At 41.7% G+C, this 23,411-nt stretch overlaps 1 protein-coding gene across 1 annotated transcript; it reads right to left on the bottom strand.

Moving 5' to 3' along the window:
* Positions 1-8,821: 8,821 nt before the first annotated feature.
* Positions 8,822-23,100, bottom strand: SLC40A1 (solute carrier family 40 member 1). Its single transcript, XM_048952818.1, has 8 exons — positions 22,838-23,100; positions 22,631-22,698; positions 18,657-18,816; positions 17,739-17,854; positions 17,285-17,411; positions 14,086-14,328; positions 12,939-13,604; positions 8,822-12,006 (listed from the first exon to the last, which is right to left on the bottom strand). Exons 1-8 carry the CDS (start codon positions 22,878-22,880, stop codon positions 11,687-11,689), a joined length of 1,743 nt encoding a protein of 580 aa, XP_048808775.1. The 5' UTR covers positions 22,881-23,100; the 3' UTR covers positions 8,822-11,686.
* Positions 23,101-23,411: the final 311 nt, after the last annotated feature.

Here is a 23,411-nt window from a genome sequence, read left to right as displayed (position 1 = left end):
CCTCTTAGTTACAGTTCTCTCTGGTGAGGCTAATACTTTCTATGCAGAGCGTATTATTTCTTAGACTCAAAGGAAAAAAGAACTCAGTATCAATTAAAGATTGAATTAATATGAGGGAAGTGATGCTCTCCGAGGCCTTTGAAAAGGTGATTGCTTAATGCCTTTAACGAGAGGTGAGAGGTTTTTAAAAGTCGAGTTCAAAAGTTCCAGCTGGAGTTAATTATGTTCTCTAATAGGCTTTGTAATGACTGTTCCCCTACCGCTGGCGTCCCACAGGCGGAGGGAAAGACAAGAACTGCCCTGTGAGTTTATCTCTGGATTTGTAGTGACCTTCTCCCTTATTCCTTCTGCCCTGGCATGATGGAGCCCCAGGCTGAAGTCCTGGGTTTATCAGCATAAAGAGTGCTGTGTGGGCTGCTGGCATGAACTTGGCAAAGTCCATTTAAGACAGGCTGATGTTCCTCTTCCACAGCCCGAGATTCATTTCCTCTTCGTCCTCTGGCCCCCACGGTGGTGTGCTTGATGCCAGCAGGGATGCTGCTGGCCTCACCTGGGTGCCTTAGTCTTGCTGGAGGGAAAGGTTGTGCAGAGCAGCTCCTTCATTAGAGCTGCAAGGGGACAAGCATCAAGAAATTGTAAGGAAGGAAGATGGCTGCAGTTTTCTCTGCTCAGTCTGGGAGCACCACTCCCTGCATGCGTCCTGACCTGACCTCCGTACAGTGGCTGACCAGCACTGAACCCTCCAAGTGTGCTCACACCAGGGCATCATCTGCTTCTGCTGAGCCTGTGCTGATTCTCTGAAAACAGTGCAATCAGACATGAGGATTGATAGTGAGATAAGTATTCTACTGACCATTCAAAATCTGACCATTTAAAACACACCGGTGTCTTCTAATAGAACAGAAAGTATACCACCCCTTAACCATTTGCCTTGTAAGTAAGAGTCTGAGTATCACACAATGAAAAGTTCCCACGAATTTCATGTTACTGAAATGGAAAGTAAAATGTCTGTGGTGACACAGCAATGTGAAAATGAAGCTCTTGCATCTTTTGCCTGTAACTTAAAGATAATTGTTTAATTTTTCTGGCACATGAAATCCACCTTAGTAAAATAGGAAAGTTTTCCAGGCAGGAAGCGTGGGCAGCCCCATGTCTCAGTCTCCAGGGAGGGTCGTTTACTCAGAAAGCAGGGAATGGTGCTTCTGGTGTTTCCTTTACAAAGCTTCAGACTGTGGTAGGTTGGACACCTGGGGGCTGTTGAAGAGACTTGCTGAGTTAGTTTGCTGTTTTAGCAGTGCTGCCCAGCACAGGCCATCTGCAGCGCCCACAGCGCACAAGAGATTATAGTTACTATACTTGCCTTGTTAGCTTTTCCACTTGCACTACATAGGTCTCAGAACTTCCGCACAGTTGCATTTAGGCAATTCTTCTTGGCCTCTTTTTTCCCCAGAAATTCAGACCTTTTTAGATTTTAACAACAAATGACTGAGACTATCGAAGTCTACAAATAGCGTTTCCCTGCAGCCACCAAGCCCAAGAGAAGTAACCTGTGTTAACCAACCCTCAGTCAGCACCATGAGGATCACTCTAGATGAGTTCAGAAGCAAGAAAGCAAGAGTAAAGCCTGTGGAGAGGGAGCAGGGAAGGATGGTGCTCCCCAAAACCTTAGTTAGAAGTACCTTCTCTGTTTCTAACCAGGGGTTGTGCTTAAGGCTTCCAGAATGCATTCATTTTCCCCATTCCATTGCTTTATGATTTTAACTAGACTTCTGGCACACTTATCCAGCATGATGTAAGACAAGAGTTGCTGACTCATCCTCAAGTACATCCAATAATGCCTTGTATCGCTTCCTCTGAGAGGCCTTGCAAAACTGTTAGTTCTGTTTTTGTTTTTTTTTTTGAGCAGTGTTACTCATAGATAAGAGCAGTTAGCTGCATAAGGACACACTGTAAGAAACGTATGCAGTCCACCTGAACTGAATAATTTGTATCTACGTTATTCCTTAAATGTTTAGTTGGTAACACTGTGAGGCATCAATATATCACCATTACATTGTTTGTAATTTGACTAATAAGAAGCAGGATAACACACTGATGTCTTGCAAGGTTAGTGAGAATGATTAGAAATGCATTTTTTTGTTAACAGGCCTTTTAATGAAGAGAATTAGAAGACCAAAATGGTCACCAAGAAATCTTTGTCTGAAGATGTCTTTATTAATTCAGTACAACATTTGCTTGCTGTTTTTTCCAGAGATGAAGGTCACTGGAATTTATAATAGCAGTGCACGGCTTCAAGAAATGTTCACACATTCAGAAGCTACAAAAACAAAATTTGCAGCTGCTCTCAACATCTTGTTTGGCACTAGGCCCCACATACAGTCTGCACCTTGAAACTCAGTCCATGAAAGCTCCTGATAACCCTGATAACATGCTGCTGGGAGGGTAGCTCCTCCAGATCCCTCTTTTCTGATGTCAAATTTGTTTGTGAATACAATATTACCCTCAGCCAGTAAGTGATACGTTGAAAATGCACGTAGCCAGAAGACACAGGCAGTGTTCTGTGGTTTGGAGCTGTGTGGATGTGGAGGTGCATGGCCAGTGGAAAGAAGAACGTGGATCTGTATTTCAATTTCTTTATCACATTTAAAAGCATTTACACTTGCCAGAAAATGCAGTGTTTATTCATATCATCTTCTGGTGCTTCAGTTTCCAAGCTCTGTTACTTACCTGACCTATGTCCTCAGCATCTGAATGGGGAATGTCAACCAGACAGCAGGTGGAACGTCAGAAAGAAATATGAAACCAGTTTGAAGTTACAGCTTTCTGCTGAAGAGCCAATTATTGGCCCGGGTCTCTTCCGTTTAGATAAGAAAAACATTTAGATTTTACCTCAGCTAAACAGATGAAACGAAACCTTACATTCCTTTATAACCCTGAATTTGAATCGGTTCCCTAAGTTAACGCCCAAGCAATTTAAGTCAAGTTATCATTTCATTACTGAAAACAATCTCAGCGAGCAAAGCAGAACTGGATAAGAACTCGTTATCAGTGGAGAGAGAAGAAACCTATGTATTCCTCTTCAAACAAGTCTTGCTCTTATCAGCTTGATCAGGCTGCACTTGCTGTGATTCCAAAGGGACTGGTTCCTCTGTTCTCTGAAATCCTCGGTTCAGAAAATGTATTCCTCCATCTGTCCACATAGCCCCACTGAATTAAAGAAACAGTGGGAGCACAAATTTCTTTTTTGCCTCTTAGGACAAAACAAGAACAATTGACTGGGAATCAGGGCAAGGATCTAAAGGTGCTGAGATGTGATTCATTCTTCTGTAGATGCAGTGGTTCTGCATTGAGATTTGTGCTATCTGCCAAGTTCAGGCACTAATGAAAGCACAGAAAATAGCTGAAAACAAAGGAGCTAAACATGACTACTTCTAAGACAATTGAAAATCTCTGGAAAGGCCATCATGGCACAGAAAAGGAATAAAAGCGCAGTGAAGGTCGTGAACTCTGTGTGACAAAAAACAGCAATTTCTTTTTTGTAAGACCATTTTTCGGACTGCAACTCTGCACAAAATGAAGAGAAATTGTAACCTAAAACCAAAAAAATTAATACATTTCCTGATCATATTAATATAAAGATTCTACATTATTTCAGATGAGGAAGGAACTTTTCAGAAGACATTTAGGAGGCTTTTTTTCTACCAAACTTCTTTCCTGGGAGGAGTATTTATTTTTTTTCTTGTTGTTTTCATATTTCCTTCCATGGAGATATGTTACTTGTGGTGCTATTCTGTGTGTTTCTCTCCAGACACCGGCTGTGTTCCCACTGCCTCACGATATGCAGGGGCCATGGGGGAGTTTGTTCCCAGTGCCATCCCCTCAGTCCTCCAAAATCCTGAGCTTAAGCTACCAGAATTTGCAGTGGGTTTTTGCAGAGCAGTTCTGCCAGCTCAATCACAACCTCTTGAAAGAAAATGTTGCGTGAAGCTGCCCTGCTCTTAGGCCTTCAGCAAGGAAATTCTGCAGTCCAGCGTGGCTGTTTAAGGTTTCTCTGGTCCCCAGCTGTGTCACAGTTTGCTCCTTTTGGGCATGACTGAGCAATGCCAAGTCACCATAAGCTGACATGGAACAAGTACTTTGCAGCCAAGCAAACAAAAATATCCGTGCTCATCAAGTTTCAGTTGACTTATTTTTATTTCTCTGAAACTTTCGTCAAAACCATCCCAAATAACGGGTTATCTTGTTTTGTTATCTTTAGAATAAAAGTGGACTGCAGCACACTTCATACTGTAAACAGTGACTTTGGCTGGCCTTACTCCAGCAGCAGCTGAACAAATATTTCTAATATGGACAACTCCTCTTTCTCAGATGGACAGACCGCGTATTTTTATAACTCCCTGTCAGTTCTCATGTCTAATGTGGTCAGCCTGCGGGGGAAGCTCCCAGAAAGGAAAGAATTCAAACACCACAGCTACCTTTTCAGTAGCCTTAACCAGAATGTACCTTCCTAGGAGCATCCCCAGAGGACCCATTCTGAACTCTCCAAGTTAAGGTCAATAGGCTGCCGGCAGCTAAGGGAGCTTCAAGAAGCAGACTGTACAGGAGATGAACACACACGTCAGCAGGCTCTGCATAGGGTTATTGAGGCACGTGAGCCTTTTGGAAAACAGCTTGGGTAAGACTGCTTAATAAAATAGGTTTGTTTGCACTGTTGTACCAAAATAATGTGAGGGAAAATCTAATACTCGTAATTGTCATGCTGAATAATTATAGTTGAACATTTCAGAATTACCTGCTGAAATAATATGAACATTAATAAAGAGGCATTGTTTTGATTCCTTTGTTCAAGATAAAATATCTGAAATAGTTGAACTGTATTAAAAGTGCTAACATAAGGAATGTATGTTATCCTTGCTTTAGGTGTCCTAGTTAAAGGGATCCTTAGATGAAAAGGCGTTGAGGCCGTGTTACTTTCTAAACATAAAGAGGATTTTCACACTTAGTATTTTGTTCTTTCAGTAACGTGTTTAAGAATTCTGCCTTCTGAATTCAGCTGGATCACTTGACAGACCTGCTGAATTGCTGTTCTGTGAGAGCTGACTGGCGTGGAGCTTTGACTGAGCATCCACCAAAAACGCTTTAATTCTCATAGAAGCTGCCTGAAGATTTTAACAACCCTGCAGAGCAGCTCGTGACACTGAATTCAGAGATTGCTCATAAACAGAAAGCCAACATTCAGTCATTAAACAAAAAGATACACCTTCTGATGGGTGAGCTATCCACTGAAGAGGTCTGAAGGAGGGCAATTAACTGGCAATTGCTTGGTGATAGAAGTCTGTGTGCACTTGTCTACTATCTCAGTTGTGCTCCAATGGAAATACTGAAGTGAACCAACTGTTACACATACACTATGTGTAATGGGAGAAGAGCTGAGCTGGAAAAACAGTACATGCACCTGAAAGATAGTCGGTAAAAAAAGAACACAGCTCCCAGAGTTGTAAGCACAGTGTGAGCTGTCTTGTTAATGTCTTATCTTCTCAAGCAAAATTACTTATTCTTCCCATTCCCCTTTACATACTCAGATATTGTTAAACACACCACCTCTCAGTATTTAAATGACCACAATTATTTCACTCCCATCTTGCTTTGTAGAGCTCTAATTGCAACTTCTGCACTCCCCTGGTTCCTCCTCAGTTAGCACTGCTGCTAATAAAGAAATGAAGGAAAAATGGGCTGCTGTACTCCAGTCTTTCAGATCCAAAGAGCCTCTATGGTTCACTTCACAAATAAAATGCATCTGTTCTCACTGCTCTTTTCATGTTATGGAGCTGACTTATATTTAGCCTCGTTACTATAAACATGCAATTCATTTCTACAAAAACAGACAGGTGTTCTCTGTCCAGTATTTGAGCAGTCTGTTGTTGCAGCCTAACTGTAATGTTTTGCACTTGCCTGCACTGATTTCATCGCAGTTCTCTTTCAGTTCACTTTATCCATTTGTTAGGATGTGCTGTTGACAACAGCCTAATTAAAGCCATATCACACAGCCCATTAAAAGCATATTGTGTTTTTAAACATTTTCTAAGGATGTGGGACTTACACAGTCACACTCCTCTACCACTTCCTAACAAACATCTCTTGGACCAATCGGATAATTTCAATTACATGGGATGAAAGATACCCAAACCCGTTAGCAGTTTTGTGAGAATCAGTGGCTGAGGAGGGAGTGGGTATGGGACATTTCCCTTCCCAGAGAGGCACAAGCACAGGACTCTGCCCTGTTTGTGTTGGCTGCTGGCTAATCAGCCCACAAGCACTTGTGTGTCCGTTGCAGGCACAACGCTCCCAAATGAGGGATGAGTGTGTGCCCTGCTTGGCCCTGCTGATAGCACGGGGCCCAGGGGAGCACCGTGAGAGCTGGGGGAAGAGCAGGGATTGCACAACACGGGCTAACAGCTACAGCTACTGCCTAGGACAAGCAGACATAGAAAGCCACGTTTTGTTAGTTTGACTGCTCAAGGAAAACTCGTTTCCAGGCTCTGACATGGTCTCATGGGGATGCTGATATGCTATAAATTGTACTGTGGACCAACAGCTTGCTGTGTTTTCTGAACCAAACCATGCATCTTTAAAAAGCATTTTGCTGTTATTTGGAGAGATTGCTTATTTTGTCTAAAGGAGTGATGCATAGTTTTCTGCAGAAGCCCTACCGACATCTACTGTACATTCCCCTTCCTTCATCTGCCCAAGGAGTAAAATTGATTATCTAAATGTAAGTCAAGTAACTTTCTGAACATTTACAAAGGAGTAAGAACTCAAACTCTGTGTGAAAACAGATTGCTCCATCACTCTCTACCCAGAATAAGAGTGGAAGGCACGTGGTTGCATGCTTATGACCAAACGCAATAAAAGTTTAACTAGAAAGAAATATTGACCCACACAAGGACAGGACGAGCCAAAGTATTTGAAAAAGCATTACTGAATAGTTTGCACTTTGTCCACACACTTTGCAAGTCTTTAAGCAAACATCTTTGTCCAGTTTTTTCTGCTCCTTGGCATTACAAAATTTAAAGCAGAAGCTCAAGGCAGAGCCTTACTCTGGGAGCAAAATCCTCTTACTTAAACCTACAGTGCTTACCACAGCACCAGCACAGAGGAAAAAGAACATGAATACAGGGGGTAAGAGAGTACTAAGGACCAGCACACTAACACGAACCACTAGATTTTCCAGGATTAAGTGCCAGAGAAATGTACGGACAAATACAGGTGCTGCAGAACATGAAAAGCAGCTGACTTTAAAGCAGATAGAAAAACAGTATCATGTCCACAGAACCAGTTTCAGAAAAGTTGTCTGTTTCAATCCATTAGTTGCATTTTTCCTCAGAAGAAATAAGTCTTTACTTTCAAGTACTTCAGGTTTTCCTGTAATCTTGTGCTGTTTCAGACTTGCTATGAGCCGATGACTTGGCACTGACTCAGTAATACCTGCTAGTTTTTAATGCTGAACAGCAGTATAAGTTATTTGAAATGAACTGAAATTGGCTGTGCATTTCTGTTACAAATTGCTCGGTTTCTTTAGGAAGATTTATCTGCAAATGGTGATCTTTTGCAGACCAAGTTTAAAAACTACACATTGCAACACTAGCAAAGCAGGGCTCTGAAAGAATCCTCTGCTCAGTACGAAGGGAACATAACACTACATGAAAATATGTGGTCTTTGAGAACAACAGGAAATGAACACTTGGCCAATTTAAGCAAGTGAGTTAGCTCATTTAAACTGCAGGGATGGAATCCACTCTGATTGTCATACTGTATTAAGGTTTAATTTTCAGTCTCTGAAACATCAGTGCTAGGTTTGAAAAAACTATTTTAAAAATAAAACCAATTAAATATTCCAAGGCAAAATAATGAAGTATGCAGTATGCAATATACTTGGCCTTCCATGGGCATGGCTTGCAGCTCCACTACCTAGTGAGCAAAGCAGCATCCAAACAAGCGGAGCAGCACGTATCTTCAATCATCCTACCTTTGGCTGCTGAGCACTCGTTTCCACAGAGCCTTGAAAAACTCCATTTTTCCAAAGCAAACATCTAAAACATGAAAAACACTGACACCATCAGATGAAAAATCAAGGGCTTTTTTCAGCCAAGATGTTACTAATCCACAAAATATATTAAACAATACCATTAGAATTCCTGTGTCATACCTGCAGGGTACTCCTGCAACAGAGTACTACAGAGCATTCTAACACTTACCTAAGTTTCCCAGTGACAGTGAAGATGAGCAATCCTTGAAATGGAAGTTAGTATCTCAACTTGAGCACTGACATTTTGCAGCTCCTACTACCAAGCGACAAGTCACTTAGCCTACCACTACCAAGGCTGATACTTGCAAAGCCTGTAGTTTTAATCCCCTACGTTCTGATTTCCACATAGGAGTAACTAAGTATTCTAATACTAAATAACTAATAATTCTAATTTTCCCAGTGGAATAACATAACTGAGGACAAACAAAGATATCTTTCTAGACAACTCTGTAGGGTAAAATGGAATTGGTTCAGGAAAATCCTATTAAACAAGTGCAGTATCCATCCCATGGCTGACTACAAGCAATCACACACCTTCTGTGGCAAGCACAAGTCCTGCACAAAATACTCAGCTGAAATATTTTTCCAAGATTAAAAGCAAAACTTTCTGTTTCCTTACTCCTCAGTGCTATTTGTTGGTGTTTCCATCCCATCCCTATGGAAAACCTTCATCTACAGGAAGAGCAATAGATGTAGCACACGGAGATGAACACAAACTGAATCATACAGGACAAATATTCTTTAATGCAAATTTATTCATTAGCTTTAACAAGATTAATACATAAATCAATACTATGTCCAGCATAAGGTTGTATAACAAAATAGGCTATTTTGGAAATATTGATTTTTAGTGTGTACATTTTAAGGGCAGTTTTCATCCAAATTGGACAAATTTTAAAAAAATAAATAAATACAAGGCCAAAAATGCTTACTTAATGAAAGTCTTGCTAAGTAAGACTTCAGGCTCCACATTGCTTCAAAGCACTAATCAGTACAGGTGTCTGTGTACATTTTTAAGACATACAGATTGTTGTGCCCAAGCAGCATTCGTTTCTTCAACATCTCATTCCCGATTCGGTCCAAAGCATACTACATTTCCAATTTGGACCTCATTACTCCTCACAAAACCTAGCATCCATATTTCTATTCGGTCTTTTAAGATTGTCTTGCCTTCCAGCCATATACCTGCACATACAAATCCTAGGAACAGTATGTATACAAAATATGAAGGACCAGCCCCCTCCCAATACTACTTCTTTGGTTTGAGATCCAGGCGACAATACCTGGTGGGACTACTTGTGAAGCAAACCACTGTTCTACCGAAATAAGGCCACAGTGATCTTAACAACGAAAACACCACTTAGACAAGAGGTAAGAAGCCCCCAGGTCAATTTCCCTGTGTACTCCTGGGGGGCAGCCCCCGAGAAACAGCATTTCTACCTTTGTTTCCCTGCAGGACAGCTAGTCCATACATATGCTGGCATTTACATTTTCCTCCAAGTACAGTACAGAGACACCCAGGCTACCTTTGTTTACTTCAAGCAATATAAAAAATTGATCCAAATTTGTATTATATAAACAGGACAACAAATTTGGAAAATCAGACATTTTCTACTAGGAAATTCCTTACTGGTTCAACCCTACTCTTCTACCACACACTGTAAAGTTAATTCTTTGGGCATCTGTATTCTATAAATCTAGATAAGCTTGTTTTATTTTACTCCTGACTCAAGCTCTGCTGACAGCAAAGTTCCCTTTTACCTCAAGAATTTACATACAGGATTGAGTCACAAATTTTAAAGCTCTTCTAATTTACACATTTTACCTTTATTACATTAGAAGAAAATCCAAAAGCTTGGTCAAAATATAAACAATTATAAACTAGTGAAAATATCCCTGAGAACATTTCAGTGACATATCAGTAATGATTGGTTTTGGTCCATTAGAAGAGAAAATTCACTACTTTACAGTTCTAGAACTCCGAGCGCTACAAGTGGGTTTTATATTGGATTCCCATTCATTCATTTTCATTCCCCTTGCAGAACACCGTGAGACAAAAGCCACTGGAGGTTCTTTCACATTCCATTTAGGCAATTGTTACAAGTTTTGAGATGGCCCAGATACAGCCCGACGTAACGCCTTGAACGGTAACGGAGTTTGCAGTCTTACATCCCAGGGTTGAGGTTTGGCAACACAGGTGACTGTGTTAAGGACGGTACCTAAAATAAAAACCTTAAAAGTGATGCCACCTAGAAGACGCGTCAGCAACACGTGAAAAATACCCTTCGTGGTTTTGCATATTTCTTGTAACTTGGCAAAGGAACATTTCCCAAAGATTTACATTTAGAGTCATACTGTCCTACCATAGGAAAACTCAGAACACTAGAAGGTTCAACTGTACTGAAAAAGTGCTTAGAATTGTTTTCACAAAAGTGCACAACTGGCTAGTGACTCTAAAAGCACTGTGTAAGTACACACGTAGGGTCAACTAACACCAGAACTTCTAAATCAGAGGGATGAATCATTCTCTGTTTCTCTTATGCTGCTTTAGAGGGCCACACAATCCAACATCTCACCAGTTTGTTCAAAACAAGTCAAAGCCCACATAAATGTAAAACAGATAAATGCAAGCAATCCATCTCTTCTGCCTGGAATACACATTATTTTCCAATACCTAACACTTGAATAGGGTTTCTGAATACAATAGCTTTTGAAATAAACTAAAGCTGCTTGTACTCTGAGGCGAAGGCCAAATTAGCCCAGACTTCAGCTTTTCTGTACCAGTACTCCTGACCTTAGTACTCTCTGCTACATCAAACCTGAGCAGATCTGTCATCCGCAACTAGAAGGCAAAAAAAAAAAAAAAAGCCATGCTTTATAATGTTACAGTATATTAGTAGCTTCTGCTAAAATGAGGTTATGTTCTACTTTATGAAGTGCAACACTGTAATACAATATCTTGTACCTATAGTTACTCTAACTTTGAGGAAACATGCAAAAAAAAACAAAAACCAAACCTACACAGGTGTTTCTGTAGAGTTAAGCCACAAGAAATACATTACTAGACATCTCTTCTGGGAAAGCATCAGAACAAATGGATCCGTTCAGGAAACCAAGGACATTTTAAGCCTTTTGAGAAGGCAGAGGGGCAATATATGGAACAGGAGATGCTAACGGAAAGGGGAAGAACAGAAAACAGACATGGCACATCAAGGTTTTCTAAGGAAAGCAACTAAAAAGTCTTTTTTGCTCAATGAGCGTGGAATTCATGGAAAAGTACCTATGTTTAACTGCTAATTGGTATCACGAGGGGCAGGGCAGAAGAACAGACTCAGTGTTATCTCACAATCAAATAGTGCCTATGACATCCAGCTTTCCTTTGAAACACCAGACGTCAAGATGCAATGGAGTTTTCCCTGGCCAAAAATGAAGACACTTGCATAGGCTCCTTTTAGAACAACGAGTTCTCTTGGGAAGGTTTCCTTGCATGTTTAAGTTACGCATTCAACTCTACAGAAACACCTTAGGCACGGTCAGAAAAGGCAATGTGTGCTTAACCATGATACTAATGTGGGAAGTTAGTATGAGAAGTGGATCCTTTCAGACAGTAGAGGTATTACCAGGCAGTGAACTATCAGAAACTGCTTCGGGATCAGGAGTGCAACAAGCAAGAAGTTGTTTTCCCAAGCTTTTCTGAGCAAATCTGAAGTACATTATGTGGCCCATCGCAACAAAAGACACAGAAATAAGCACCAATAAACCAAAAGCTTCTGGATTGGGGGCCAAGATGACCATGATGAAGTGCAGCAGATCAAGAAGATAATTCATGGAGTTTTGGACACCGTTTATAATGCCTCTTTCAGATTCTGCCACATTTTCTTGGAGCAACTGTGTGACAGTCAAATCAAAGGACCAAAGGCCTATGGAAGAAAAACACAGTTATCCATCTAACAGAGCTTCTCAAGGTAAGCTTTCATTAATGATACAACCTAATTCATGCTTAGAAACAATCACTACTGCTAAAAATACACAAGTCAGGTCAAACTAACCTCCCTTTGGAGTAGAATGGATTTCACACCGGCACGGCTATGAGCCATTTATTTTCCTTCAGTAACGCCTCCTGAACTAGCACTAACAGCTCGACACATCAACCTTCCTGTCACATCTTGCTTCATCACATCTATCAACAACGCTGTGCTCAGCAGTAATAGCTATTTTACAGGAAGTTTACCTTGCAAAACAATTCCTACACGTGACTCAAGTATTTTCCTCCTGCAAAACTAACCAAAAGCCACAGAAATTCGTACAGGGTTCTACAATACTAATACTAGATTACCTGTCAATTAATTCAATTTAAAAAAATAAAAGTTATGTTATTTTTTTAAAAAAGCTATCATTCAAATCAGAGCTTCCTCTTCTGAACTCTTTTGTTGGCCAAAGTTTAAAGATTAGACCATTTATTCAGTGGACTAATTTGGTAAACTGTGAAAATTGAAGGTATTGGTTGCACAGATGTTTGGATCCATTTCCTATCAACAAATAATTTCAATTGATTGGGAAGAAAAGAAGATCTTTTAGGAGGTGAGTTTTCAAAAATAAAAAGTCACCTCCAAGTGTGACATTTCTTCACATCAGAGCAGAATGATACACAAGAAGGTAGACCTACAACCTCTGCACCAGCAACGCTAACAGAAGATAGTTAAACATAATGAATTTGTCTTAGATTTGTAATGCAGAACTTCCACTGTAGCCTACAGTTCTAAACTCAGACTTGCATTCTGTTGACAGTTTTTGTAGGTTCCAAATTAAAAGCATTCAGTATGTCAGATGTCAACAGCGACATAATACTCACCAACTCTAGCAGCAATGACTCCTGCAAATAGGAGACTAACAGAGATTAAAGGCACGGGCTCAGGACTCATCTCTGGGTCAGTGTTAGCAGGAGTAGTAGACCCGTTTAACAAGCTGGGCATTCCAGTTGCAGAAGCCACTTCAGGCTCACCTCCTGGAGATGCAATAGTAGGTAACGGCTCACTTTCAAACAGCCTGGCACTGATGTCAGCAAATGGGGAAACAGTCAAATCCAGGGGACTTCCAGGCATGAATACAGAGACGACACATAAAACCAGACAGGAAAACTGGGCAATTCCAGAAATAAGGCCTGTACGGATCAGGCCACATTTGCGACGAAGCCAGGTGAAAGCCACTGTTCCCATGATTCCAGTGATTGCTGAGGCACCCATCAGGAGGCTTAGCACAGAACCACTCAAACCCTGAGTGTATGCATAGCCTGTAGTAATGCAATCAAAGCCCAGAACAGTCATATACAGAAATGCAAGACCCATGCCCGCAAGAAACACAGGCTGGTTGTAGTATGCAACCCATCCATCACGAAATGTGATGAAAGGTTCAGCAATTCGGGCAGCACAGCTGACTTCCTTTTCCTGTTGGGGCTCAAAGCCAGTTACATCTTTCTCAGCAATTAACTGCACTCCTTCAGCAGGTTTCATGTCATTCTCTGCAAACAGAAATGGAACCGTTAGATACATTCCTGCCCAAAACTGCAGAGCATGAACTGCAAGACAAGTGTTTGCAGTAAGTTCACCGTTTCAGAGGTGCATCAGTTAGATTTGGTAATCAGTATTCCCCTATTAGATACGGGTCTTAAACCTGACCCATATAATATGATGAAGCCAAGTTTATTCATCAGTTTACATTTCTGCTTCTACAGTGCAACACTGCTAAGAACGAAGCACATTGAAGAATGCTTCAACTAACAAACTTGCTACTGAATGCTGTTTCCGTAAGGAATGGATTCACTTCATACATTTCAGCTAGCATTAGATGGTATTTTAATACAGTTTTGTAAACTTAAATGCACTAACCAGATAAAGTAGGAAATACTTAAACATCAGTGAATATCACGTTAAGGTAGCATAGCACTGAATGGCATAGCGAGAGAGTGTGGATTTGAACAGTTACACTTGTACTTTCGATACCTTTCTTTACATTCAGTTGTTTCAGTTCTGATTCTTCAACTTTTGAACACTTGAGAGCCAGAGTGGGAGTTTTCTGATAAACTTTCCATAGCAGCAGGTATTCCACGCACATCGACATCAGGTTCCAGCCAGAAATGAATCCACAGCCAATCATTGGGGAGCCAAATGTCATTATCTGACCAACTGCCATCGGGGCCAAGATATTGGTCAGCTGATCAATTCTTCGTATTGTGGCATTCATATCTGTCAGAACGATTGTATGAGTTGCTGAACATTTATCACAAAATATTCACTGACATATTTAAGAATTACACATATACATACATCCAGCTAAAAAGCCTTGACTTGGTTTCAAGTGATTTCAGTGAGAATAGAAATTTGCTAGAGACTCCTTTCAAGTGTTCCAGCATCTGAATTAACACTGAGACCAATCGAGGTGTTCCTGAGCCAGACCTCTCTGCTTTCAGTTTTGCCCAAGTCCACGTTCAGGATTCTGGGTTTAGAGCGGAAGCATTTTCTTGCAGCTAAATGAGCATTTCACAAGACCTCCAGCTAGCCTTACATTCAAGCGACACTATGAAATCCTGAGTCTCTATAACATGCAAACACAATATACGCATCTCCAGAAACCACACTCTGTAGAATTCATCCCTGAAAAAATAATTTGAGAAACTACAGTCTCCCTCCATTTATTTCCAATAACTGGTGACTGCAGCACCCAACATGATAGCAGCAGACCTTTGAAATGGCTTTCAATTTTCTTATCGAGTTACATTGCTAGATGGCAGCTGTACACTTATTAAGAACTTACTGAGCAAAGTCCTCCCTGCCTTCTGTTCCACATTTGGATGTCTGTGATCAAAACAAGTAGTGTGTTCTTAGCATGAATACATCTTACATTTGGCTGGGAAGGATGAGATATTTGCCCACACATCAGCTTCAGCCATCACACCCTCTAAGTTGCTTCAGACTTCCAGTGAATGGTGCCACTGCTCTGCCCTTAAGAGCTGCTAAGGCTCTATGCTTTCTTGCACACTGGGGCTTTGGGCTGCTTAGAAGTACATAAACTGATTTTAGAGTCCTATTATGAAAATAAAGTTATGAAGGGAAGATGAAATTAACAATACAAAGCTGCTTTACTAAATCTGTCAAGAATTGTTCCTTGTCATTCAAATAAACCGTTAGGTTATTCAAGATTCAATTCAAAGTCCATTCAATACTAACAATTTCACTGATATTTAAGTAAGATGAACAAGTTAGAGTCTTGCAAACTATTTGACTTCAAAAGCTCCAATAACAAAGCTTTCTTTCATTTGGATAAAGTTAGTACTTCCAAACTCAGGAGAGCTACAAAGTAACCTGGGTGAATGAAAAAAATAATGAGGAAGAAGCAGAAGGGGCAGCCAAGGGGCAATTAATGCTTGCCTCTTTTACTGAATTTTTTAACTAGGACTGTTGTTTGAGGAAACCTAACAGTGCAGAGGTGAACAACAACACCTTCAGCAAAGTCAACACTGGCACTTATTTATTTCAATTAAATGTAATTTGAAGATCCCTTATGATTCGAGATAAAACAACCCTATCCAGCCTGAGAGAAACTTGCTTTTAAACACATTTGGTGAACCAAGGTGCTTAGCTTAGTTTTTGCTTTCTTATATTGTTTTTTAAATTGAGTTGCAAGAGAATTTCCAGTAACATCCTGCCTGAATTTTCAGTACAGAACGTAGTGGTCATGAAACTGAAGCTACGAAGTAACAGAGAGGCAGGAGTGCCTCCTATGCAGCAGTTCTCTGCAGGCGTGGCCTGTACCTTATCTCATGTGCAGGCATAGAGGGTTTGGAGACGTCATTTGCTGAATAAGAATTAACACAGGAAGAAAGGTTAATGAGAACCAATGGAACTTCGAAGCTCCTAAGGACAGATCAGATTTTTCTGTTTGTGATTCACACGCATACAGGAGGTTAACAGTACTGCTGCTCTGCAAAATGCATGAGCTAGGAAGGCACTGCAAGATCAATATAAGACTTCAGTGGAGAACCTGTCTCCCTTTCATTTCAAAGTATACACTTCATGCACCTAAGGGCTGATCTCTCCTGGATGCTTTGGTAAGGTAAAATTCCTTCCTTAGAGATATAACAGAGATTTATTCTTTATGAGGAATTTAGGCAGCTTGCGACAAAATTAAAATCCAGAAGCTGAAATGTTGCCAAGCTTAGAGGCGTCCAAGCTCCAGAAGCATCTCAGACTTGGAACTTTCAGTTCCCTTGTTACCTCAAGGAGCTATAAATGCCTTAGCAGGTCAAGCTGCTCTATGCCTCGCTGGCACTTCAGTATCAGTTCCTCTCTCTGGGAAGGCTTTTGCCTCTGAATTGGAAAAATTCAGAGCACACCCAAGTTCACCACAAAAGGCTTATGTTATTTATCAGAGCAGCAGCACAGCGTAATGAACGTCAAACTGCAGCAGAATTTGCAGAGGAACTCTTTTGCTCCCCTAATACTGCCATACTACTGTGCAAGAAAGGGGGAAAAAAAGGAAAAATATTTACAATGCCAAAAAAAGATGAAGTCCAGACTCCCAGTATCAGATACCAAAGGAATACTGAGTATTCAGATACAACTGAAGAAGTTTTCTTAGGGTGTTCAACACTGAGTGCTGGAGAAACATGAGTTTTCAGATGGAGCTGTATGCACAGTAACTCTTATCTGCAGCTTCCTGATCCGTGTATTTGACTGTTCTGGACTTCATTCCTATATCTCTCTCTTTGATCCCTATGTAAGGAGCCCAGTTACACAACACAGTTTATTCCAGGGACCTAAAAATAAAGTATTGCAACACTTGGCTTTCAGTTCTGAAAGTTAAATAGCTTTCCTATTAAACACTGGATATTTGACTTAAGAGTGCGGTGCATGTTTATTTAGTCAACAACAAGAAAGATTTCCTCTGACAAAGCTGCAGTTGGACTAAAACAAGGACAAAAGAAGTTGAGGGCTTCCTAACTGTTGTAATCACAACAGCAACTTCTGCTCTCTGTAAAAATAGTTCAGAGCAGGGGGTGAAATAAAGGCTGCCCTTTTTTTACTTGCTGTTTTCTCATAGTAACCGGAACTCAAAGATGCTCTATCCTCCATAAAATTCTAGTCTGAAGTCAATCTTGGAAAGTAAGACAATTTAAAGTATTAGAAAGGCAATGCATTTCACCTGCCAGTTTGCTTCTGTCTTCCCCTGCAACCACAACAATCCAGTCCCTCTGAATTGTGATCGCTGTGGCAGTGCTGGCCAAATTAGCAATATTTGCTATCGTGATAACCAGGATATAGCACATCGTCTAGAGAAACGGGGGGAAAAGTCAGAAGGTGAGAAAAGTGATAAAGGGATCTTCACTCCTAGCTTGTCAAACCAGAAAAGGCTTTTACATTTGAATCACATATTCCACTCTTACTGTTCTACTGTTAGGCTTCAGACATGATCAAGCCTGCATTATAGTTCTAAAAGAAAACAGTCATTTGTTTCCTTAACTAGCTGCAAATTTTACTTGTCACTTACAGCTCGAAGGAACAAAACAGACAGAGCAGAAAAATAAAAAGTCAGTCTTCCCATACTCCAATAAAGTTCTTCATACATTATTTCCTTATTAACAAATTTGAGCACTCACAAGAAGCCATCCATGGTATAAGGTCAGAAGCTGTGTCTTAAATAAGAAGATAATCATCAGGATAATACCACACAGGATGACAGATGCATTCTGAACAACCAAGGATGTCTGGGCCACTGTTTTAAATCAAAACAGAGAATAACAATCATTAACATAAAAATTAAACTTAGAGAACTTCTAAGAAACATTTAAAGATTCTTTAGGCATTTCTAGCTTCCTATTCTGCTCACTCAAATATGAGATACAAATGTACTACATTCTTGATTTCGAATTTTCAATTGTCTTAGAAAATCAGCTTATGCCTGATGCAACTTCACAGCTAAAGCAGTATCCAATTAAGCCTTCCCAGCCAAAAAGAAAACAAAGCAAGAAACAACTATTTAGGTGCTGACACTATTTTAAGGGGATAAAAGGCTTAACTTAAGCTTCTATAGTTTACCTTCAGCGTAGCATGGAAGTGATTCTATCGTGTAAACCCTTGGCAAGTGCCAGCACGTATGAAGAACTTGCCATTACACTCTAGTCTAGTTGAAAAACATACTTACACCTAAGTGAAAACACAGTGCATTTGCATTAAGTGGAAGATGTTTTTATCTAGATAGAAGGCACATAACACATGCCATGCTAGCACTAGACTGTAAAGCTGTAGTGTTTACTTTAACCCATGGCTTCTATCCCTTATATTTCTGTAACTGTACATACTGTACAAACTTCCCTAAATAGCAAATACCACAATCAAAACCACCCACCTCCTGTCTCTGAAACTTTTTATGATTATTACCACTCTCAATCACTATCCCCAATAAGCTGAGCAAGCCCAGTTCTCATGCTTAATTTCAGAAGTTAACTCTAACAGCTTTGCCTTTTGACACTAATTGAGCCTGTCCTTAAGTCAATAGCCTTCTTTGGACATCTAACCTTTGAGCCTCGAGTTCTTGTCCACCCAGTCTCCAATAATGGCTCCCAGGAGAAGAACTGATCCCGCCACAACCAGTCCATAGACTGCAGTCAGGAGCAAGCTGTTTCCATACAGTTCAACCAGGAACACAGACACAGCAAAATGCCACATACGATCTCCCTTTAAGAGCAACAGAAAGTACACACACAGCATTAATATTCGTACTTGTCAAGCACACTAGTTGAATATTTTATTAATGCCCTGAAAAACATCTGTACAAAAAGTATCAGGTACCTTACTCACACATGGAGGGGCTTTTTTGATAAATGCATCCTGTTACCATCGATTTTATCCCAGCATCAGTAAGATCATCTGTCCTAATCAAATGCAGCACAAGCTCAAATATAAAAATTTCTGTATATTTGGAATTCTTGATAATACAGAACTATGTCTGCGACCAGCCACACCTAACTAGACACAAAACTTGCACAAAGCCTCCAGCAGAGCTCACATCACCAACAGTTTCAATGGTTATCAACACAAGGTAATACTTGATAATACTCATTCAATGCTTTTTTAAACAACAACAGCAAGTCAAGTCAAAGCAGGTCACAAATTAAGGGTTCAGTGTTGACCTCAACATCCCTAAAAGTTAACTTCAGTTTTTTCAGCCATGGCCAACACTGCCGTATTACTAAGAACTCAAATACCAGAGCTTGTTTGGCCTACTGCAGTACTTTTGCTTATCTAAAAGAAGCAATGCTATGCAAAATAGCAAATAATATAAATGTGTAAGAACCTCGAGTAGTGTCATAGAATCATTTAGGTCAGAAAAGACCTCTAAGATCATCGAGTCCAATTGTCCACCCACCACCAATATTTCCCCACCAAACCACGTCCATTTGTATAACATCTAAATGTTTCTTAAACACCTGCAGAGACGGTGACTCCATTACCTCCCCAGACAGCCTATTCCAGTGCCTGACCTCTCTTTTAAAGAAGCAGCTTTTCCTAAAACCCAACCCAAACCTCCCTTGCACAACCTGAGACTATTCCCTGCCGTCTTATCGCTGCTACCTGGGAGCAGAGGCCAACCCCCACCTCACCACAACTTCCTTCCAGGTTGCTGCAGATGGCAATAAAGTCTCCCCTGAGCCTCCTGTTTCCAGACTAAAAAGCTAAAAGGTTATTCTAAAGGGTTGGCGAAGAAGATGCAATAGAAAACTGCCTACAAAGCAGAAGTCTGACACATCTAACTATCAAGTAATGCAGCAATAAAGAGATATAAGATATATGCTATTTGAAGGGTCAAAATAATTGCAGATAGTTTGATTAAAGTCTTCAGTGTAGCACAGAGACATGCAAATACTTTGGCTTGTAATGTTAACGAAGTGATCTGAAACAGGTTCCTTCAAACTGTGTAAACACATTTCTTTAGCCATAGGCAGAAAAAGAACTGTACCCCAATTACACGAGAACCAAATTTCACGCAGTTTTGATTAGCATGATTACCTCTTCCTTAAGCTGGAAGAAAGAGTCAAAATAACACGTTTACATTCAAATTTCATAATAGAAGTTGCTGTTTTTTCTTTACTCAGAGATGTTCCTGTTGATGAATTTTGAAGAGAAAGTAACTTAACAAGCACTGAAGCGCATGAAAGGTAGCAGCACGGCCATTGCTCTCAGAAGGAGAAACCCAATTTCATGCTGTATTCGTAGGAAGATTGCCCCGATCCCAGTGACATCATGGTTCTGCACCACAACTCATTTACAGTCTATGAACTCTCTTCATCCCTAACCAACACTTACCCAGACCAATGTGGCCAGGCCAGCCACAGTGCAAACTTCTGATATCCCTACTATCCCTACTTGGGAACACAAGTTTTCTTCAGGAACTAAAAGGCTTAAAGAGCAAGTAAGATAAGTCAGCATTGCAGAAGAATAGTATTAGCAAGTTACAGAGATTTTAAGCTGGGATGCAATTTCAAGGTAAAACTTATTTTCAACAGTAAGAACTGCCTTCAGAAACTATTAAAACCTTAAATAAATCCTACTTCCCATAATGTGAATATTTCAACTCTAATATAACTACGGCTGTTCAGCTTCACCAGCCTCTCAAAGACATGTCTTGCTCTTCTGTTGTTAGAATTCTGTTATCCAGCCAGATGGAATGTCTGTAACACTCCCAGACCTGAAGACAAGCAGCAGCAGGCGGCTGCCTGCTGACAAGGCTCCTGAGGCCAGCAGAGCCATGGACTGTGCTCAGGAGTCACCACAAAACTCTTGACAAGCGTGAGGCCCAGCATCACCCAGCAGAGACAGTTTGATTCTGCTCCTTTAGTCCTGAGCAACAGACAGGAATGAGTTAAGTACCTAAAGGCAGCAGTAGGAGGTCTGGAGGTCTCAGACACCAGTTCAGCAAAGCCAAGCACACATTCAAACGTTTTACTTACAAGAGCCAAAAAGATATGCAATGGTTTGCTCAAATTTGAAGAGGTGACATTTAATCATTTACAGCTTCTCTGTATTTGGGAATGGCTTATTAACAAGGAAACCAAATAAGCTCTCTCAATCACAGCAAAACAACATTTCCACTTGGGGACATAGTTTAGAACAAAGATACACAGTAGTTTAAGTTCTGAAGAGAAAGGTGCTTACTTGCTCTACCTGTTAATACTATTACACTAAAGTTTAGAAGATACAGAAGGTGCAGTCCTGCAACAGTGCTGCCAAAACAAGCCATGTTTTTGTTGTTTAGGCAGGGTCTCTCTCTCTCTCTTTTTTTTTTTTTTTGTGGTTGTGGTGTTTAAGTAAAGGTTTTCAGCACAAAGGAAAATACACAGGAATAAGGAGTATACTGCTAACACTGCTAACCAGCTGAACAGCCACCCTGCTGCCCATATCTGTCAGGACACATACCACTGCTTCCCAGCTCCCCTCTGTCACATCTCCTGCACACTGGGAGTAGCCTCACTGCCCAGCTCAAGCAGGCTTCCAGCACTTCCAGCTAAGCAACTTGCTGGTATTACCAACAAGCTGATGCAGATAACAGCCCTGGACTCTACAGAAGAGCAAACCAATCAAACACCGTCACATTGCTTCTTCAATAGCATTAATAATTGCTAAGATACTGTCCTTATTTTAAAAAGCATCCAATTCTGCTCCAAGCAGAAAAATCCTCCCATTAACAGAAGTTGATCCGTCGAGCTAGTGCAAGCATGGTGCTACCAACGGGGCACACAGTAGTACAGCTATGCAGCAGAGAGCACATCACCATCCAGCCCTTAGCCAGGGCTAGAAAGAGAGCAGGAAATGATAGGGGAAATCGCCCACTGCTTGAATCAATCCAAGTGAAGCAGACTTAGGATTATACTACAAGGTTATGTGGATTCTTGATTTTATTATATAGAATCAGATTCTCTATTTTTTATTTGTAGTTTAAGATTATTGAACTGTAACCTCAAGTTAGTAAGAACTGGCACAGTAAGCTGCTGCAGTACACAAAGAAAGCATTTCAGCAGGTGAGTGTTTTGACAGAGCAAACTGGCACTCCACAGGTTTGCTACTTAAACAAAGTGTTTCCTATCAATAGGTGCAGGCAGTAGGAGCCCTCTGAGTCCAAGCACAGTGGGCTGCCATTCGCATCCAACACTGGACCATACCTCATGCCTCAGACTCTGAACTTACACCACAAGGAACCTGGCTGGTTCTGCAGTTATTTAAAGCATAAAAGAAAGAAGAACTCTGCAGATACCGCATCGGGCCCTCATAAAACTGCGAGTACTGCTCTTCCGCGCTACTAGAAGCTGAGCATACAGCTGCGTATCTTATAAGGACTACAAAAGCTTTCGACGACAAAGTGCAGTAGCAAATCCTCTGTCTCGGAGGCGTAGCGCTGTTCCGCGACCCTTTCTCGCTAAGTGCCGAAAACGCGCAGGTAAGTCAGAGCCGGATCAGCAGCACCCCACCTCCGGCAGGCCGGCGTCCCACTTACCCAAGTGGACAGCGCATGTCCAAGGTAAAGCAGAAATTTGGCAGACGTGAAATAGCCAACCAAGGCTCCTAAACGAGAAAGAGACAGAGGCTGAGGCCGGCCGGCAGCGGCTCCCCGCCCTCGCCGCTCGGGACCCGCCGCGGCTCCTCGCCCGCCCTCAGCCCCTCCGCGCCCGGCAGCCGAGCGGGGCCGCCGCCGCGCACTGACCGCAGCGCCGCTGCTCGCCCGCCGGCCCGGCTTCCCGCGCCATGCCGGCCCGCTCCGCCGGTGCGCGACGCCGGGAGGAAAAAAGGGGGGACGCGCGGCTTCTCTCCGTGTTGCCTTCCCCGACTTAGCTAGCACTGTAGCTGAAGTCGGAAAGCGCTAGCCTTATGCGCCGCCGCCGGCGGGACCCTGCGGCGCGGAGAAGCCCAGCGCCGGCCCGGGGGGCTCGACGCGGCTCTGCCGGAAGCGCAAAGGCTGGGGGCTCGGAGCCGCGCCGCGCTTTGTAGGCGGCGGCAGCGAGCACCGCCCCGTTCCGCACCGCCCCGTTCCGCACAGCACCGCCCCGGGGCGGCCCCGCTCACTGCTCCGCGGCGGGCCGGGCAGCCGCAGCAGCCGTGGCTCGCGGCGTTGTCGTTTGCTTCGCTCGTTCTTTGTCCCCTTTTCCTGACATCTTTCAAAACGGCAGATCATCAAACATTCGAACGCTTCACGAAGCTGAAGTTGTAAGAGAAGCACCGAGTATCACAAGGCTACGCCTGTAAATGACAGCGCTCCCAATTGTTTGCTTTCAAAAGGC

This window comes from Lagopus muta, chromosome 8 (genome assembly GCF_023343835.1).
Source record: "Lagopus muta isolate bLagMut1 chromosome 8, bLagMut1 primary, whole genome shotgun sequence".
In the NCBI taxonomy this organism is placed as follows: Eukaryota; Metazoa; Chordata; class Aves; order Galliformes; family Phasianidae; genus Lagopus; species Lagopus muta.
The sequence above is the reverse complement of the archived record's forward strand: the minus strand, read 5'-3'. Positions and strand labels throughout refer to the sequence as shown.

What these genes read in the sequence shown, in the direction of transcription:
- SLC40A1 (XM_048952818.1), bottom strand. Translation starts at nt 22,880, where the DNA reads ATGGCGCGGGAAGCCGGGCCGGCGGGCGAGCAGCGGCGCTGCG. An exon ending in GGGCGAGCAGCGGCGCTGCG is followed by an intron (nt 22,699 to 22,837) that starts GTCAGTGCGCGG and finishes TTTCTCGTTTAG; the next exon opens with GAGCCTTGGTTGGCTATTTC. An exon ending in AGTCATTGCTGCTAGAGTTG is followed by an intron (nt 12,007 to 12,938) that starts GTGAGTATTATG and finishes TTTCTTCCATAG; the next exon opens with GCCTTTGGTCCTTTGATTTG.